Genomic DNA, 19,565 nt, shown 5'->3' with positions numbered 1-19,565 from the left:
ATAACTGGCCTCCAAGTGACAATGGCTTATTGCCTTTCTCTGAATCCTCAGGCAGAGGCCAGGGTTTGGAGCCAAGATTAAAGGCCAGATGAGTCATCCACCATGGTATGGCAATGCCTCTGTTCTCAAGTCAGTGCAATCAAATCTCAAACTGATTTCTCCTTTTCATTTTTTCTTCTTTTTTTGGAAAGGGAGAAAATAACTTCAGTATTCATTTTTAGGAGGAACACCATTTTATTTCCCAAAATTGCATATAGCATTTCAAAGAGTGACCTCTTCCCAGCTACAGTAAAACTTATGGTGGCAACAAGAATGTGTCACCCTTTGAAGTCTGAGAGCTTTAGATCCCCAGGCCTGTCCACTTCTTCATTGTCCTCGTGGAGAATGGCAGGGTTAGGAGTAAAGGAGTGTTAAATATCATACCATTTCCCCCTGAGAGTAATTAATATTTCTGGCCACACAGATTGTCATGTGGTCTGTCACATTGACAAAAAATGAATGAGGAGAAGACAGACTCCAGGTGTACTGAGTTGTTCAAAGCCTTGCTTTTGTCACAGTTGGCCGATTAAGTCATTTTTAGAATTTGGACTTCTCAGGGGCAAAGGTTTTTTCTTTTATATTTGATATACTCTTTTCCCCACACTGTTCAGTTACATAATAGGGTAAGTGCATGTTCAAAGTCATGCTTTTTTTGGTATAAAACACAGAATCATATCCTTCATTTTTAAAGTTATAGCTAGTCATGATATTACAATTTTAGATACAGCAAATAAAATGTCTTCAGAAGTAATTTCCAGGCCAAACAAATATGTAGCTTTCTCTTAGCTGAGTCTGTTACTAAATTTGGCTTTATTCTTTTTACCCACAAGGTAGTTGGCTCAGAATTTAGCATCTTCTCTTTAAGTGGGTTCTGAAATTATGTTTTCCAGATTTTTCTGGAAGCTTGATCTGAAATCATGTGCCTCTCTCTCCTTTGATCCACTCTGCACACAGTGTTTGACCTCAGCTCATCAGACAGCACCTGATTAGGTGGCTTTCTGCCATGCATTCCCCACACATCCCGCCTGGCCGTCCTCCACAGGCTCATCCTGGAAGCAGCTGTCCTCACAGGGAAAGATGAGTGTGGTTCATTTGTAAACATTATCAAGGTGTCGGGCTCAATGTCACAAATAGGTCAAAGGTGCAGTCATATTTAAAGTGTGACATGATGGCATCCTGAAAAATATTTAACTTATCAGGCAGTCTTGTGTCTCCAAAGAACAGAGACCTTGAAAATGGAGAGATGTGTTTTAGAATCTCTGCAGCACTGTCTTTCTAGGCATGTAATACAAATGTTAACCTTTATGTTCCAAACACATCACATGGCATATTAAAAGAGGATTATTAATATGTTTTTTTCTTTCTAGTTATTTCTCAAACTTTTCAATGTTTAGCATGTGCAAGGCTAGGTTGGCTCACTGAGTACTTGATGGTACTGCGGTATTAAGAAGTGGATGCTTAGGGTGTTTGCTCTTTGGAGGAAATTTTGGTGGATTCCAAGCAGAAATATAAACTAGAATGTGAAAAATGTTACATTGCAAATCTAAAGAAATGAGATTTAGAGAAGTGACAGACTACTACGAGCTGGAAATAAGGGAAAACTTCATGGAGGAGGTGGCAGTTGAATTTAAAAAATGAAGAAATTCTTGCCTTTCCTTACACACTATAACTGCGATTTGGACTTTGCAGGGATGAGAAAAGGACTTTCCAACTGATGAGAAGTTGGTGAGCAAATAAAGCTAATGTAGGGCATGTCTGGAGAACTGCTAACAGTCAACATTGGCTACAACAGAGAGAACGTTAAAGGGCAAGTAGGATTAGCTTAGATCATATTTTGGAGGGCCTTAGATAACAACTTATGTCACAAAAGAGGCCCTGGCTATGCATCAGGAATCCTTGACTTTTTTCTAAGTCTGCCATTACCTGGTGAGGGGTACCAGAGGTCCTAGGTTCTGGAATTTTTGTCCTGTGTCAAATCTCAGCTTCTATTTCTCAGCTCTGTGACATTGAGCAAAATTTTCTTGCTCTATTTTCTCTTCCTATCTTCTATTTCTTCATTTATAAAGTGAGAAGATTAGACAAGATTTTATACTCTGAAAGCATAAAATTCCTCATGAATCTGTTGGAAAATGGCAAATCCGTTTCAAAGAAAAGTATTTTATTTATAAGTGATATTTCAAAGCTTAGAAATGAAGAGAAATTTTAGGTTTCTATTATAATAGTAAACTTAGATGATTCTAAAGTGATAGGTCTAGTAATACTATTTATGACAGTGTGAAAGAGAAACTGAATGAAGTTTATAAAATCACTTGAGTAGCTTAGTAAAAGATTTATCTGTTTGAAATTCAGAGCTAGAGAGAGCTAGAGAGAGAGAGAGAGAGAGAGAGAGAGAGAACCTCCATCTGCTGGTTCACTTCCCAAGTGGACTCAATGGCTAGGTCCGAGCCAGGCTGAAGCCAGGAGCCAGGAGCTTCACCCAACTCTCCCAAACACTTCAGCCATCTTCTGCTGGTTTCCCTTGCCATGATCAGGGAGCTGGATGGGAAGTGAAGCAGCAGTGACATGAACCAGTGCCATATGGGATGCTGGCATCGCAGGTTGGTGGCTTTACTCGCTATGCTACAATGCTGGCCCCATTTAGTAGCATTTTTTTTAAGAAAGAGGGAAATATGAGAGATACTGGAACAAAATCAAAAGGACTCTGAACCTCATCGAGCATGAATTTTGAAGCTAAACAGCATGAGAACCGTTATTTGCTTTAAAGAAATTTATATGTTACTTCATGTTAGTCAATAAGCAACCTGACTTGGTGATGATTTTTAATATTTCACTTAGAGTTTCAATGCAAGTAGAATTTCTAGTGATGTGGAATGGCACATATTAAGGCAGCAATTCATGTGGACCTTCTATGTGACAGGTACTCTTCTGGGTGTTGAGGAAATAACAAGGAACAAGACAGATAGTATCAGGGCTGGCATTGTAGTGCAGTGGTTAAGCCACTGGCATCCCATATGAGTGCTGGTTCAAGTCCTAACTGTTCTACTTCCAATCCAGTTCCCTGTTAATGTGTCTCAGAAAGCATATGTTGGCCAAGTGCTTGAACCCCTACTACATATGTGGAAGAACCAGATGGAGTTCCTGGGCTCCTGGCTTTTGACCTGGTCCAGCCCCAGTCATTGTAGCTATTTAGAGTGAACCAGAAGAGGGAAGATACCTCTCTCCCCCAAACTCTGCCTTATCAAATAAACATTAAAAAAGACAAAAGACAATGTCCTTGCTGTTACAGAGTTACATATATTCTGTGATCAGCAATGGCAGGGGAGACAACAAACCAATGGAGAGAATTTAGAGCTAGGGAAAAACTAGAAAATGAACTGTTGATGTAACATGGAGTGCTTTTGATGTTAGAGAAGGCTTCCCTGAGGAGGATACTAACTTAGATGAGAGCTGAATGATGGAAAGAACCAGAAACTGAACATCAAGGCAAGAGCACTGTAGGCAGAGGGAACAGTGCAAAGGCACAGGGACAGGTTATGCATGGACTTGTTTCAGGAATGGAAAGAAACCAGCCCAACAAGGGCATCGTGAGGTAGGGGGAGAACAGTCAGGATGAAAAAAGAATATATGTTACTTCACAGCACGGTGCCTACTGCAACTCCAAAAACTCATTCATAATTTCTTCTCAGCTTTGTTGAAACATCCTAGCCCCGTATAGAACAAACCTTACAGCAGACATCATAAAATCACATTCATTCTCTCATGCAGCACTGGGAAAAATGGAAACCAACCTCCCAATTTTCAGAGAAAATTGGGTCTCCATGAGATTTAGCTACTTGATCAAGGTTACAAAGCCTGAAAATGATCCTTTCAGGATTCAAATCAGGTCTTATGAATCCAGGATCAGAGCAGTTTGCACTTTCCACAGCGTCACTTTCCCTTCTTATATAATCCTAAAAGAATAACAGAGAGGTACTGACCTGTTATCAGAGAGCCTACAGAAGTATCTGTAACTGGGGATAGATGTTTTAAACAAATGACAAGTGAAAGAGGGCTCTGGTTTTGGCTGACAAGCCCACATGTACCTGCCGTCCTGAGTTTAGAGAGGTAGAGAAACAGAAGGGAACACTCACTGGCAGAGAACAGTACAGTGATTATGTATGTATTTTTTTCTGCATGGAACTCTTAGAGCAACCTTTGCTTTTATAATACCTCGATTTCATGACTTTCTAACAAAATCAACTTTTTGTTTGTGGACTGAACAGAGCACGGCATAAGATATCATGACATTTAAAACAGACAAGAAATGCGGTAAACAAGCTGATATTGACTCACAGCCACTATATTAACTATTCCTGCACTTTGCCCCTACATTAAGTTAACTGCCAGGCAGAGGCCATTAAAATCCAGCCTCCTTCCTTCCATTGCCGCCACACATTTAACTCTTAGATATTCTGAGCCCTTCTAATAGAGCCATTTTCAGAGAAGATTGACAGCGTTCCTGTTGGTGTCTCCCTTCCTCTCTGATCCCGTCCAAGGGTCCACTCTGCTTCTTGCAACTTTTAAGTTCTGAATAGGACTGTTTCGGAGCCAGTTGGGATCTCTTTTATGATACATCCCCAAACCCAGGCATCCGTTTGAGGGAGAGCCTACCGACAGAGACATATTGTACTTCTTCTCTCCGTTCAGAGCGCAGCATTTGCTGTTGCTGGGGGCTTTCTGACGATGCTGGGGGCGGGGGGGGGGCGAGGAAGGAGAGTTGGCTGGTGCTTAGGAGCAGATTTAGAGCCGCTTCTCATTGGAGGGGCTCGCTCTTCCTGAGCTGCCAGACACTGCAGGCTCAACTGAGGCGCGGAGGTGCAATTCAGGCTGGTGGAGCGGCGGGGGAAGGCAGGGACAGGCGGGGCTCCCGCGGCTCTGCAGCTGATCACACGCACCAGCACACACACCACATTCCCGCCGCCCCTGCTTGCGCCTCGCATCCCGCACCCGGGGCCCGGGAGTGGGGGGCCGAGGACGAACGAGGCAGAGGTTTCCACGGTGAGGCACAAGGAAAAACCGGAGCGGCGCTCGTGTTGAACCTGAAAGTCTGACCTGCCACCCGACCCGAGGCTCGCAACCTCGTCCAGCAACACCGCCTTCGCCCGCAAGGAGGGCACCCGGCCAAGGCACCTCAGCGTCCCGCGCCCGAGGCAGTTTGTGCTCGGCTCGCCTGGATCTACTGGCGAGGACAGCGTGGTGCCCACAGGGAGGTGCGGAGGTTGGGGGACCTGCATTGGCGTCCATCGCGGTACACCAGAAAAAGTGGGGAGGAGGAAAACAGCCCGGAGCACAGAGTGCGAGGCCAGGCTGCCGCTGCCGCCCGCTGCGCCGCCTCCAGCCCTCTCCGCCTGGGTGAGTGCCCCCACCGCGTGTGCTGCCGCGTCTTGCCCGAGCACGGGGGTGGCCTGGGGGCCTCGCAGGGTCCGCCTCAGGGCCCTGGTGTCGCCCGCGGAAAGTCGGCGGCCCGCGCACGCCAGGTGGACACGTCGCTGGAGTCCGGCGCGGGGGACTCCGAGCCCGGAGAGCGTGGGTAGGGGGCGTTGCATCAGTGCCCGGCAGACATGCCTTTGGGCGGGATTTTGGCGAAATGATAGGAGGCGGGAGCACCAGGGGGAGCCAGGAGCCGTCCGGGGGGGAGGGAGAGCGGGGAGCGGCGGGGAGGGGGGAGGGTCTGGTCCGAGCAGGTAGCGCAGCCCTGGCAGCCTGGCGAGTTGGCAGGTGGGGTGGGACTGCCTTGTCAACTCATTCATTTTAAGCAGTCAGTGTGCAGGGTAGTGAGGAGGGCTGCGGAAAGGCAGGCGGTGGCCCGGGATGCCGGCGGTGGGGGGAGAGAAGAGGAGCCTCCAAAAGCTTGGAGGCAAAATCGCGCTTGGGTTCCTGGACCGTGCATCCCTCCTGCCTTGAGTGCGGGAGAGCACTTTTCTGTGTTCTCAGACTCGGCTGGGAAAGCGAGCGTCCGTCCCGGGGGAACGGGAGAGGCGTCGGCAGGGGGCAGAGGCCGCCGCTACCTGCCGGCTGTGCCCCCCACCCTCTGCCCCCGCCCCCACCTCCTTATCGGTGCTGGCTTGCAGCGCTCGGCTCCTGCACCTTCGCTTCGCGTTTGAATCTGGCTCGCCCCTCCGTATTATGTCTGCACTCCGAAGGAAATTTGGGGACGATTACCAGGTAGTGACCACCTCGTCCAGCGGCTCGGGCTTGCAGCCCCAGGGGCCGGGCCAGGGCCCGCAGCAGCAGCTTGTGCCCAAGAAGAAGCGGCAGCGGTTCGTGGACAAGAACGGCCGGTGCAATGTCCAGCACGGCAACCTGGGCAGCGAGACGAGCCGCTACCTCTCGGACCTCTTCACCACCCTGGTGGACCTCAAGTGGCGCTGGAACCTCTTCATCTTCATCCTCACCTACACCGTGGCCTGGCTCTTCATGGCGTCCATGTGGTGGGTGATCGCCTACACCCGGGGCGACCTGAACAAAGCCCACGTCGGCAACTACACGCCCTGCGTGGCCAACGTCTATAACTTCCCCTCCGCTTTTCTCTTCTTCATCGAGACCGAGGCCACCATCGGCTATGGCTACCGATACATCACCGACAAGTGCCCCGAGGGCATCATCCTCTTCCTCTTCCAGTCCATCCTCGGCTCCATCGTGGACGCCTTCCTCATCGGCTGCATGTTCATCAAGATGTCCCAGCCCAAGAAGCGCGCCGAGACCCTCATGTTTAGCGAGCACGCGGTGATCTCCATGAGGGACGGAAAACTCACGCTCATGTTCCGGGTGGGCAACCTGCGCAACAGCCACATGGTCTCGGCGCAGATCCGCTGCAAGCTGCTCAAAGTAAGTGCCCCCGGCCCCTTGCCGCCTGGCCACCTCCTCCCTCCCTCCCTCCTTCCTGCCTGCGGCCAGCCGGGAGGTGAGCGCGACCCGGAACCACCCCGCCCCTCCCGCGTTCTTACCTCTCTCTACAGGTAAACTTCCCTCTGCTGTTGTGTTTGGAGGAGGGAGGGATAAGGACGCCCAGCGAGGGTCAGAGAGAGCAGAGCTGGCACTCCCACCCTCCCCCCACTCACTCTTGAGTCGTCACTTGGGAGGTGCTGGTGTCACTTTCTGGACTAGTAACACTTCAGGAGTGGTGTTGGTTCCAGAGTGAGATTAGTGCCCCGCTCTGCTCTCCCTTGTACCCTCCCGCTCTGCTCTGGAAGCGTTGATTTGCTGTCAACACCACAACTCCATTAAACTTGAGGCACTACACCTGCACCGCTGTTGTATTGAACTTACCTCAACTTTCTCAATAGTCTTTTATTATATTTTCATTCTCTCCTCCCCTAATAATATTAGCTGGTGGATTATTCCTCTAGATACGCTAACTTTGTGTATATGGTCTTGTTAACAAGCATACAGTGGGAGAAACCACACCTGATTCTTTTAAATTTTATTATTACCAAATATTTTCCTAGACAAGTATTCTGTGAAAGCTTGAGGGCTTTTCCTGTAGAGCCTCTTGTTAATTTTATTCTTAATTGCCTGTTTCTATGAAGCCTTTGTCAATTACAGATTTCACTTGAAGCTTTTCAGCATCCATTAAAGAAGATTGCTTCCTACCATCAGCGGTGTAAATGCTAAAACAAACTGCACATGGAGTGATTATTAGAGCGAGGTCCATCTAGTCGTTAGAGGGCACCACGGCAAACCGAGAAATCCTCCCTAATCGCTCATCCAATCAGAGTCTGCGAATGAGGGATTAGAGCCCAATTCTATCTCCATGTCATTTACAACTCATTTTTTTTGTTTTTGTTTTTTTTTTTTTTCTTTTTATCACTGTCTTAGTTTGGAAATGCTTTTAAGGTGAAAAAGACGACCTCAAATAGTTCATAAACTGAAAAAGGTTTATCTATGCAAGTAGAAATATAGTTTCAAAATTTATATTAATAACATGAAAATCTGATACCTACTTGAGATTTTGAAAATTCAGTTTCATTTCTACATATGTAAATATTGTTTCACACAGACTCAACTTACATTGCAACTAAAAGTGACACAATGTGCTTTTAAGAAGCTTTACTCCTGTGTCACTGTCATTTTTCACTTACAAGATCTTACCCTAATTACTCTTGACAAAGTTGCTCAGGAAAAGTGTGCATCAAAGCAGTTCACTTGTCCTGTCACTTCATATCATATGCATATTTACTGTGCTATATACAGTAAATAACATAAATTCTGTGCCATAGTGGAAAATTAAGATAATAATGAATATATAATGTGAGTAGACCCTAATCTTTTATAATTAGATTCAATGAACTGCGTAAAATTAGAATCAATGTATTATTTTATTGATTGCTATTTGAAATAAGCAGGTTGTTGGACCAGCTGAGTGGCTGTGTTTGTTGCATATTTGTTGTTGCACGTACCTGTTTGTATACATACACCCAAGATGTATCATCTCTTTCTATAGATTAGGCCCACTGAGTATAACGGGACACTTTAATTATTAACACAATGGAAAGGTTTCTCTCAAGGTGTTCATACTTTGATACTGTAATTGAAAAGTAGTTTACCATGTGGATTGGCCTGTTGCAAATTGGAAATTCAATTTTAAGGGTTATTTATTAACATTCTCCAGTTTCTCAAACATATAATTTTATTAAAACAGATATCCTTTCCAGAAAGTCTATTTGGGGTGTTTTTAGACTGCATTTAATTTTAATAATGCCAGATAGAATTAACTGCATGTCAGTTTAAAATCTGTATCTTTCTATCCCTATCTACCACCTATTATCTATCTATTTATCTATCTAGCATCTGTCATCCATCCATCCACCTATCTTTCTGCATCTATCTCTACAAAGGTACACTGAGTATGAAACACCAAGTCTTCACAGTGTTCAAGAAACTGATAATGATTTTATTGCATTAGGCCGTGTACCACCAGGAGTGTCCTGATTTTTTAAAATAATATGAGATTTACACTTTTGACAAATTTGGAGCAAGGTGCTATGTTAACACAAGGTGATAAAACAACATCTAATTAAAACAATAGTATAATATTATGTAATATTATATAATAATATACATCCCTGTAAAGCACTTTCATATTGATTTGTTAAGATGTCAGCACTAGCAGTGATCGATATGTAGTGCCAGTTTCTATTTAAACACAATTATGGTGACTTTCTCCCCTGGTTCTTGTGAAAGGAGAACACTGACCAGTGGCCATTCTTCAGCCAGAGGGTTTGTGTGATTCTTTCTGTAGCCATGGTAATTAAAATGACTCAAGTAATCCATATCATTTTCTTAGACTTCATAAAAAAGCTCATATTTTATTGATGAGCTAATAATATCCAGTAAAATTAGAAGGGAGATTTACCTTTAACAAGTTGCTCTCATTTTCTCTTAGGGACTGAGATGAAGTGACCTAAAAGAGTCAACTGTCTTAGTGAAATGAAGCTGTAGCAAAAACCTTAAAGTGGTAATATTTCACCCTCAGCTTTATTATCAGATATTATTACAACTGTTCAGTTTCCTGTTTTAACCTCTGTTTGACATTTTAAGATTCACATATATTTAAATATAGAACATGTAGAGTTTTAAGGCAACAAAACCAGTATAATATTTACCAATGATAACTGTAGCTACCTATTTCGATTCCTATTGCTTACTTTAAATTACTTGTGTTTTTCTACTGTCCTTTAAAGATGTTTGAATACAAACTTTATTAGTCTAAATGTCAGTATTATTTTATAATTTTAAATCATTTTTGATTTAAATATTAAATAGCATAGTTATGTGAAGGGTGACATGAAAATTACTGTCAAAACCAAAATTGCATAAAACCACATGGATATGGCTTTCTTTTTTTTTAAAGTTTTTTTTTTCTAAGATTTATTTACTTATTTGAAAGTCAGAGTTACAGAGAGAGAAGGAGAGGCAGAGAGAGAGAGAGAGAGTGAGAGGTCTTCCATTGCTGGTTCACTCCCCAGTTGGCCTCAACAGCCGGAGCTGTGCTGATCTGAAGCCAGGAGCTTCTTCTGGGTTTCTCACATGGGTGCAGTGGCCCAAGGACTTGGGCCATCTTCTACTACTTTCCCAGGCTATAGCAGAGAGCTGAATTGGAAGTGGAGCAGCTGGGACTCGAACTTGTGTACATTTGGGATGCTGGCATTGCTAGGCAGCGGTTTTACCCACTATGCCACAGTGCATAGCCCGGATATGGCTTTCTAATACTTGTTACCATGACATTTTCAATGAGTAAGTATTTTGAATTTCCTAACTTTTGCTGGAATTTTTGAAACTTCTACGCCTATTTTTTATTATGCTTTTCCCTTGTATTAAACCAAATTTTATTTCAACCATGTTCCTGACTTCCCAGCTTAGAAATAGGACAATTTCTTTCCATAATCAAATACAGATCTTCCAAATTTATGCATTAGGGCTAAGTCTTGACTCAGAAGAAAAGAAAGAAGATTAAATAAAAATTAAAGGATTTAATTTAGTTACTCTTTAAGAATTTCTAAATTCTTTATAAATGCATGCATAGAAAGCTCTTTTGAGTATTTCTTTTTCCCTCCTGTCATCGCCATATTGTTTTTTTAAACTTGAATCATTGATTTATTTTACTTTATCTCTGTTTTAAATCTTGAATGTAGAGACTAATTAATATGATGGCTAGGATAAATTAATATTACCCTGTAGAAAGTTTTAGTAAAAATGCTTGGGTTAGGATGCTGAGACTAGTGGTTGAATTGCTGGACACATTAGTGTTGAGTTTAAAGAATTTGGGAATCTTACTTCTTCCTATCAAACTAATACTAATGATTGACTGTCCTAAACACACAACTTGGTAGATGAAGCAGCATTAAGTAAGCTTTGACATAGTATGTGAGAATTTTTAATTTATATTTATATAGATATATATGTGTGTGTATGTATGTGGGTGTATGTGTACAGTTGTCCAAACTTTTTTTTACAGGATTTAAGCATAAAATCAACCATTGTTGCATCAATATTTTGAAACAATGAGATAAGGATGACTTTTTCCATAGGAGGCATAATCTTTGCTTATGTTTATATTTTTATTTTATATTTTTATTGTATTTTGTTTATTATATTTATATTTTGTTATATATTTTGTTTATATTTCTATTAGCTGCCTATAACCATCTTTCTTTCCTAGGATGTCAGCTGTACAATCCTTAGGTTTCATTTTTGGAAAGTAATGGATGGAGTGCATTCCTTTTTACTCCTAACATCACAAATGTGACTTTTATACATACCTTTTCCATTCTCCATTCAACATGTGAACGTGATTAAATACAGATATAATGCAAAGTTTCTGGAAAACCATTAGTGTTTTATCCCTTAATATGTCCTAAAATTTTGTTAATTTTTTAATTGAAACAGTACTTGGACCACAAAATTAATGATTTTTTCTCATGTTTTTGCTGGCTTGTCTTTATTCCATATCTTGCACTTAATGCTGTTTTTTTTTTATTTATTTATTTATTTTTGACAGGCAGAGTGGACAGTGAGAGAGAGACAGAGAGAAAGGTCTTCCTTTGCCGTTGATTCACCCTCCAATGGCCGCCACGGCCGGCGCGCTGCGGCCAGCAAAGGCCGGCACACCGCGCTGATCCGATGGCAGGAGCCAGGTACTTAACCTGGTCTCCCATGGGGTGCAGGGCCCAAGTACTTGGGCCATCCTCCACTGCACTCCCTGGCCACAGCAGAGAGCTGGCCTGGAAGAGGGGCAACCGGGACAGAATCCGGCGCCCCGACTGGGACTAGAACCCCGTGTGCGGGCGCCGTAAGGCGGAGGATTAGCCTAGTGAGCCGCGGCGCCGGCGCTGTTATGTTTTTTTACTCTACGTTGGAGGATGAAATTATTTGGTATGACAGACTTTTTTAAACTTTGACTAATTTGAACTTTATTTTTAATCTTAAAACAATTATCTCCTTAGAAAAAATTAAATCCAAAAATTAATCTCTCTCTTTCCATGTGTGTGTGTGTGCATGCATGTGTGTGTTTGAACATCATCCAAGCTGCTATTAAAAATATTTCAGAGTTGTAAGATTGAGGACCAAAGAATTTCAGGGGCTAAGTCCCGTATTGGTTGGTGAAGTTTTAGTGGTTTCGTTCTTTCTCAAAAAATAGTACAGTTCCTAATTTGTATAGCTTTGTTTTCTCTGACTCAAGTAGAATGGAATAGTTCTCCAGTAAGTTTAGAACTTTGGTTCTTTTTAAAATCTATAATTATTATTATTATTATTTTTCCAGTAGTAGTAATATGTTTTGTGTTTTTAATATGGCTCCTGAAGAATACAGGGTGGCTTGTGCTCAGGGAATAGTGGCAACAGAAATAAGGGACATGAAGACCCACAAGCGAACAGCTATAGGCAAGAACAAATGGTGAAGCAAAGCAGGAAAAAGCGTTAGATGGATTGGAGTGGTGATTAGGAGGGGAATATGCAAGTAGGGTTACCAATTCTGCCCATACTTATTATAAATTCCACACAAGCTCCAAAAGCATTATAGTGCTGGTCTTCTATTTGAATGAAATAAAAGCTTCACACAATCTATTACAAGACAAATTACATTTACTTCTCTAAGGTATGCTCTTGTCATAAAACTGAGCATATTACTAATTAGCTTAATATTGAAAACATTTATTTTAGAGGATGTTATACTTTTCCCACCTGAGTTTTTATGGAATTTCAATCTTAAGGAGTCCAAATAAATGTCCAATTTAATTTTATTTGATTAGACAATCAAGATAAAATTCCAGGACTATGTCTTCCTCTACTGACTTAAATTTTGGTCTGAACTTCAAAGCCATTATCATGTGTTTTGAGACACCAAGGCTCTTATATTCTTGATCCTGGAACCTACTTTTGGCTCATTTCCTAATGTTAATTTCATAATATTACTCTGAGTTTACTCAGTGTTGTTTTTTTCTGACTTCAGCATGTATTCAGCGTTTGCACGTGCACACACACATACACACATTCACACTCAATACGTATTACATGTTGAAAGAGAACTGACATTACAGATAGAATGGGGGGCAAGTGGCAGGAGGCAAGGGCTTTCTGTCTCCATCTGAAGCACCTTTAATACCTTCTCCTGTCCCATCCCCTTCTCTTCACCCCTCTTGTCTCCCCCTCCATCCTCTCCTCTCCTCTCCTCTCCTCTCCTCTCCTCTCCTCTCCTCTCCTCTTCTCTCCCCTCCTCTCCTCCCTTTCTCCTCTCCTCCTCTCCCCCCTTCTCCCTTCCCCCTCTTCCCCTCCACTTTCCCCCTTTCTCTCCTTTCTCCTTTCCTCTCCCTCCCCCTCCCCTTCTCCTCCCTTCCCTTCCCTTCTTCTCGTCTTCTCCCCTCCCTCTCCCCTTCTCTTCACTTTCCTTCTCTTCCCCTCCTCTTCCCCCTCCTCCCTTCTCCCTCCCCTCCCCTCTACCTTCTTTATCCTCCCATCTCCTTCCCTTTTCTTCCCTTCCCTTCTTTCCTTTTCTTACTGGGCCCTAAGGGTCCTTTACTGGCTTAGACTTGTGTGAATGATGGGGCATGGATCAAGCCTTGGGGTATGATAAGAAAAATATCTCTCAGATGAGAATAATTAAATGTTTTATTCAAAGTTTCCCAGCCTCATTTGCAGCTTGGAAGGAACACAGTTATGGGTCAGATGGATAGGAGGGAGGCAACAAAGATATAGGTTGTATTGGTGAATTGTGACCTTGCAGAGTGAATGAGGAAAGTTGACCACATAACCCCTAGAAAGAAGATGACCAAATATGGATCTATATAATCCAGTACAGTGCTAACTGTGCATTTCAGGGTAGTGTATGTGTGTCTTTGCATAAGAACTCAACCATCTCATATATAATATAAAACCTATCTGTCTATAAAGTACATGGCCATGACAATCCCTTCTAGGCAAAATGGGACTTGTTTTTTTCCTACCTGTAATCAGAATTGTAGTTAATAATCTTGTAGGTCATTAGGAATTCCAAGGGAGTTTGAGGTCGTTTGACTTTAATAGCTTCACTTCATTTGGTACATTTGACCATGAAGTTTTCCACAAGCTATAAATTCTACACGTGGATCCCTTTGCATATAATGAAAATGTGTATGATTGAAATATTTTTATCAAGTAGCATGTATTTATGAAGAATGTCATATAAGCTATTGTCAAAAAAAATCTAAATTGTATAAAATCATTTCAGAAACTGATTATTTTAAAATTAAATTTATGGGGCTGTCATTGTGATATAGCAGGTTAACCTACCACCTGCCTCACTGGCAATGCTGGAGTACTGGTTGGGGTCCTGGTTGCTCTGCTTCTGATCCAGCTCCCTGCTAATGTGCCTCTGAAGGCAGCAGATAAAGGCTCAAGTATTTGGGCCCCTGCAGCTCACATGAGATATCCAAACGGAACTCCGGCTTTGACTGGTCAGCCATTGAGGCATTTGGGGAATGAACCAGAGGACAGAAGATCTCTTTCTCTCTTTGTTCCTCCCTCTTCTCCATCACTCTACCTTTCAAATAAGTAAATCATTAAAAAGGATTTAATTTTTGAACAATAAGTTTATCAAATTTTAAGTTTTACATTTTCCCAGAGCTTCTCTTAACACCCAGAATTTGTAGTAATGACATCAAGAAGACTTTAAAATAGCAGAAAAATCTTTCTTTCCTTCCCAAGATTCTATAGAATTGAAAACAGAAGTTGTATATAAGTCATTCTCAGAGGATAGCTTTTCCAAATTATTTTCTGAATTTCTCAGAATTACCAATTTTTCTTTCCCTCTTTCCTTCCATCTTTCTTATTTTATTATTTATTCCACTGTTCTTTTGATTCTAAATGACTTGCATAAAATAGAAGTCAGTTCTAATAAGATGTTTAGAAATTATATAATTTATGGCATCAATCTTAACTTTCAGCAATTGTTTTGTATTTGAAAACAATTTGAGTTATTGTTCATCTACTAGGCCATATATATTTACATATTTTTATCTGGGAAATGATAATGATTCTGTGTTCCCTTTGGAATTCAGAAGTTTATAAAGCTAAAGGAATTAATTTGACTATCAATATTAAACTGCTATATCTTGCTGGTTTACTTTGTTTTAAAGATTTATTTACTCATTAGAGAGACAGAGAGAAAGAGAAAGATCTTTTATACACTGGTTTACTGTCCAAATGCTGCCAACTGCCAGGGCTGGGCCAGACCAAAGCCAGAATCCAGGAACTCTATCCTGGCTTCCAAGTGGATGGCAAGGGCCCAAGAACTTGGGGCATTATCTGCTGTTCTGTGCATTAACAGGAAGTTGAATCTGCAGTAGAGGTCAAACTTGATCCTAGGCACTCAGGCTGGGATGCAGGTGTTGCAAGCCATGGCTTAATGTCACTGAGACACAATGCCAGCACCAGCAAATTACTTATAGCATAATTTTAAACAAACTTAAATCTTTTTATCTCAAAATATTCTGCCTATCATGAAATATTTCTGAGTGAGATATGATTATTGATAGCTAGTTAAGACCACGCAAAACTGGTGGAATGCTAGTGCTACTGATTTATTACATACTCATTACAGATCAGTTTACTTGTATAAAGACACATACAGAATTGCTTTCTCCTCTGTATCTTTTTCTTTCATATCACTGTATATATTGCATTTCCTTGAGCATAACTTCTCTCAATCCACTTACACAAATTAAGAGACTTAACTCTAAGATGAAGTTTTTTTTCCTTTGCGTCAGCAAATCTCTAGATTTTTACCAGAGTTAGAAGATCCTAGATTAGATTAGATTAGATTAGAATAATCCTTAGATTAGATTGTGTTGAAGCCAAGAGCGGGATTTGTATGCTTTTGAAAATGTATTCAGTAGGTGTATGTAGGTTTTTCTTATATCGAAAGAATTTGGTTGAGCACTGATAAGGTAACTCAGCTGTGGTAAGGAGCACAGATTTCCAAATAATTCTTAACACTCCAAGCACCTGCCACCCTAAAACCACACTCTTCACTCTTGACCTGAGCCAAAATGTCTAATTCCAGTGATTAATAGACCCCTCAGTCTTTTACAAAATGAAAGAAACACACACAAAAATCAGGGAGGTGAGCCTTTTGGTAGTTGATTCATTTTATGTCCTAATGTAAAGCAGAACCTAAAGGATAAAATTGTGGATTTGTTATGTCTCAGTCATTTATAGAAAGATAGATTATGTAGTATCACTATAAAATAAAATTCAATGCATATGTAGGGATTACCACTTTGCCGCAAAATATATAAACATGGAAAACATCTTTCAAAGAAATGAAATTACTACTTTTCCTATACTGTCACGTAATAGGAAGACCTAGTTAACATACAAAGCCCTTGAGTCTGGTACATAGTGCACTTTGGACTATATAAAAGAAATATTTAAAATCGGAGGATACACTGAGTCTGAATGGAACAGATCCATGGATAGTTAAGTCTACCTATGTCTTAATAAACTGTTTTGCTAAAAATAAAATACTTACTTCAGAATGGCATTCTCCTGATAGCCTGCCTATTTCTAGGCCACTTCTTCTGGGTTGTATAATGATTAGGGAATATAAAATTTAATGCCTTACTCCCAAACCTTTTAAAGTAAGGCACAGGTATAAATAAAAGTTTATAGAAAGGAAGATAAATTTAATATTGGTGTACATATAAAATAGAAAAGATTCTTCCCTGGGGAAATTATTTTGAAATAATGTGAAATTAAATTTTTAAAGAATTATTATTGTCAACACTGCCATTTAATGCAGGAAAGGCAGAGATTAGCAAGTACCGAAAATGGTATAAATTCTTGTTATTAATTATAAACATCAGAATACCACCTTGTGTTTATATAGCACCCGCTTGTTAGTAGATGAGAGAACAGTGACCTGGAGTTTTTATTAATTTTTGTTTTGCGTTTTGCTTTTGTTTTGTTCCATTAATCAAATTTGTCATACAATTGTGTAGTTGGAAATATGTTGGTCTCATCCATATCTTACTAATTTAAGATAGGCTTAGAAATGTAGGTGACTTAAAAAAGCTATGAAGAGCTTTTTTCATCTTGGCTTAGAAATGCCTAGCTTTCTCCAACGTTGATCTCTAGAGCTGCTGTTTTTATTTTTGCACGCTCAGGTTTTTCCTTTCCTTTTTTGTCATTAATAATTTTCTTCTATTTTTCTACTACTCACAAGGTGTAGACGAATATTAGTCTCATGTTTTCATTAGATTTTCTTATACATAAATGATATTGCTGAATTTCACTTCAAATAGCTTCTTTTGTTGACTAAGTCTGAAGCTGAGACCATTTGCTCCAATTGCTGCCACCAATTTGAAACACTGCATTCTGTTTTGCCACTAAGGATGTCACTAAACCACATGTCCCTGTGTTTTCAGACAAACCTCTCATGACAAACCAGTGTATTTCTTGGCACCTTGAAAGTAAGAATTTTGTCTTCAGATTACCATTTATTGGACAGGCCAGTGTTACAGATTTGGGTTGGTTTGTTAAATTATGTTACAGAGATTCTTTTAATAAACATTGAATTCTTTAAAGTACCACTTGACTGGCAGCATGGGGCCCTCCCCCTTACATTTTTCTAAAGGCAACCTCTAATTACCAAACCTTAGCTCATCACCATCTTCCTATTAATTAAACATGCTTGTTTATTTATATGTGATCATTATATGTAACAGATGAGTAAGTTTATTTTCATGGTTTGCTTATGTCTCTAAGTTATATATCATTTTTGCTTAGAGTCTTAGCATATATTTTATTGAATAAGCTTGAGATTAATTTATACTGAAATAATGGCAGTGTCTTATAAACGCTTTACTAAATTGTTTTTTAAATGCAGATTTTTAAAATTGTATCTTAAAAAGTTCAGTTTGGCACAATTTTTCACTGTGTTTTAAAATTCATAAAACAGAGAATTGAACAATTATACTCCAGCTTATTATAAGACTTTGAAAATCATCAGCTAGCACAATCTGCATTTTGTTTTTATCATGTGAACTTTTGTGTACATAACATAGTTTAACTTTTTCACTCTTATATCTACTTTTTACTTTTCAAGAATCTTAGAAAAATAATGTTGTGCTTCTTAATAATTCAATAAATCTTTTAAATGATAGTCAAACTTTTTCAGCTTTAACACACAGTAAGAACTGCCTACTTATTTGCTTTGTGAGGAAAAAGTAATCTGGCATGCAGTGAATTATCCTGCAGTGATTAATGTCAAGCAGTAGCACACGTACACTCAGTTCCTCAGTTTGTGCTAACAGCCATTATTGGACTAGGCATTTCTCCAAAGCTCCTGAGTTAGGGAATGGTAATTATAGCAAGTTGTATATTATAAATAATGCATGTATGTTCTGCATGAGCTATGTGGGATTTCGGCCCATTTGCCTAGAACATAGCTGCATAATGATTTGTTTGGATTTTGTTGCAGATGATTGATAGTGCAGAATGTTGACGATGATATAAATTACTGTTGGGCTGCCTTAAAAATTTCAGTACAAGTGGTGATTTCTTCTCTTTTCTCTGTGTGCTTGTCTAGTCTCGGCAGACACCTGAGGGTGAGTTCCTTCCCCTTGACCAACTTGAACTGGACGTAGGCTTTAGTACAGGGGCAGATCAACTTTTTCTTGTGTCCCCACTCACAATTTGCCACGTGATTGATGCCAAAAGCCCCTTTTATGACTTATCTCAGCGAAGCATGCAAACTGAACAGTTTGAAATTGTCGTCATCCTAGAAGGCATTGTGGAAACAACTGGTAAGTAAAATATAGATATGCCATCATTTCTTTATTTCTTAATGACATGTTATTATATGCATAATATCTGTCACAAACTGGGTTAAATGACTCACAGTTCATAATATGAAGTTAATAACTTACCCTTTATCTCTTTGTAACATTAGATTGATGGTATTTTGAAAATTAAAATGTACTGTTTTGATGGTTGCATACATGATATCAACTCAAAAATGCTCACTGTAAAAAATGAGGAAACTGAGTGACCCCTAGGAAATGATTGCAATGTTCTGTTTTAGTTTTAAACTTGGATTTCCTTATAACCATGCTTTTTCTTTTAAGATTTGAGGTTCAAAAAATTCAGGGTAATTAGTGAGCAGCCTGAACTCAGCATATATATTCCTGCCTTGGGGATGGTGATTTGGGGTGTCAGTGCTACAGCTTTGATATCTACTATGTGCGACCTCAGTGGAAAATTCGCTGTATGTGTGTGTGTGTGTGTGTGTGTGTTCTAAAGCAGTATTTTGATATCAAAAAGGGTTGGTAAATTTCCCTAGCTGAATCCTGATCACAATTTTCTTTAAACAAGAAAGATTTTTTTTCTTAGTTTCCTGCTTCTCATGTCTATATCCTCTATGTTGTTGCATCAGAGGCAATGTAACATTGGTGTCCTCCAATTTCTACTCATAGTTTGCTACTTTCTGACGAGAGGTAAAATGGCAAAGGAAA

The 19,565-nt window shown here is 40.4% G+C and overlaps 1 protein-coding gene across 1 annotated transcript in view; it reads left to right on the top strand.

Annotated features, from left to right (window-relative positions):
• Positions 1 to 5,297: 5,297 nt before the first annotated feature.
• The window catches only part of KCNJ3 (potassium inwardly rectifying channel subfamily J member 3), a 185,924-nt gene continuing 171,656 nt past the window's right edge, over positions 5,298 to 19,565 (top strand). The window contains exons 1-3 of the mRNA XM_051848614.2: positions 5,298 to 5,430; positions 6,150 to 6,906; positions 18,641 to 18,857. Coding sequence (XP_051704574.1) covers positions 6,205 to 6,906; positions 18,641 to 18,857 — 919 coding nt within the window. The 5' untranslated portion in view covers positions 5,298 to 5,430; positions 6,150 to 6,204. The remainder of the gene's footprint in view (positions 5,431 to 6,149; positions 6,907 to 18,640; positions 18,858 to 19,565) is intronic.

The sequence above is a fragment of the Oryctolagus cuniculus genome, chromosome 3, assembly GCF_964237555.1.
Source record: "Oryctolagus cuniculus chromosome 3, mOryCun1.1, whole genome shotgun sequence".
Taxonomy (NCBI): Eukaryota; Metazoa; Chordata; class Mammalia; order Lagomorpha; family Leporidae; genus Oryctolagus; species Oryctolagus cuniculus.
The sequence above is the reverse complement of the archived record's forward strand: the minus strand, read 5'-3'. Positions and strand labels throughout refer to the sequence as shown.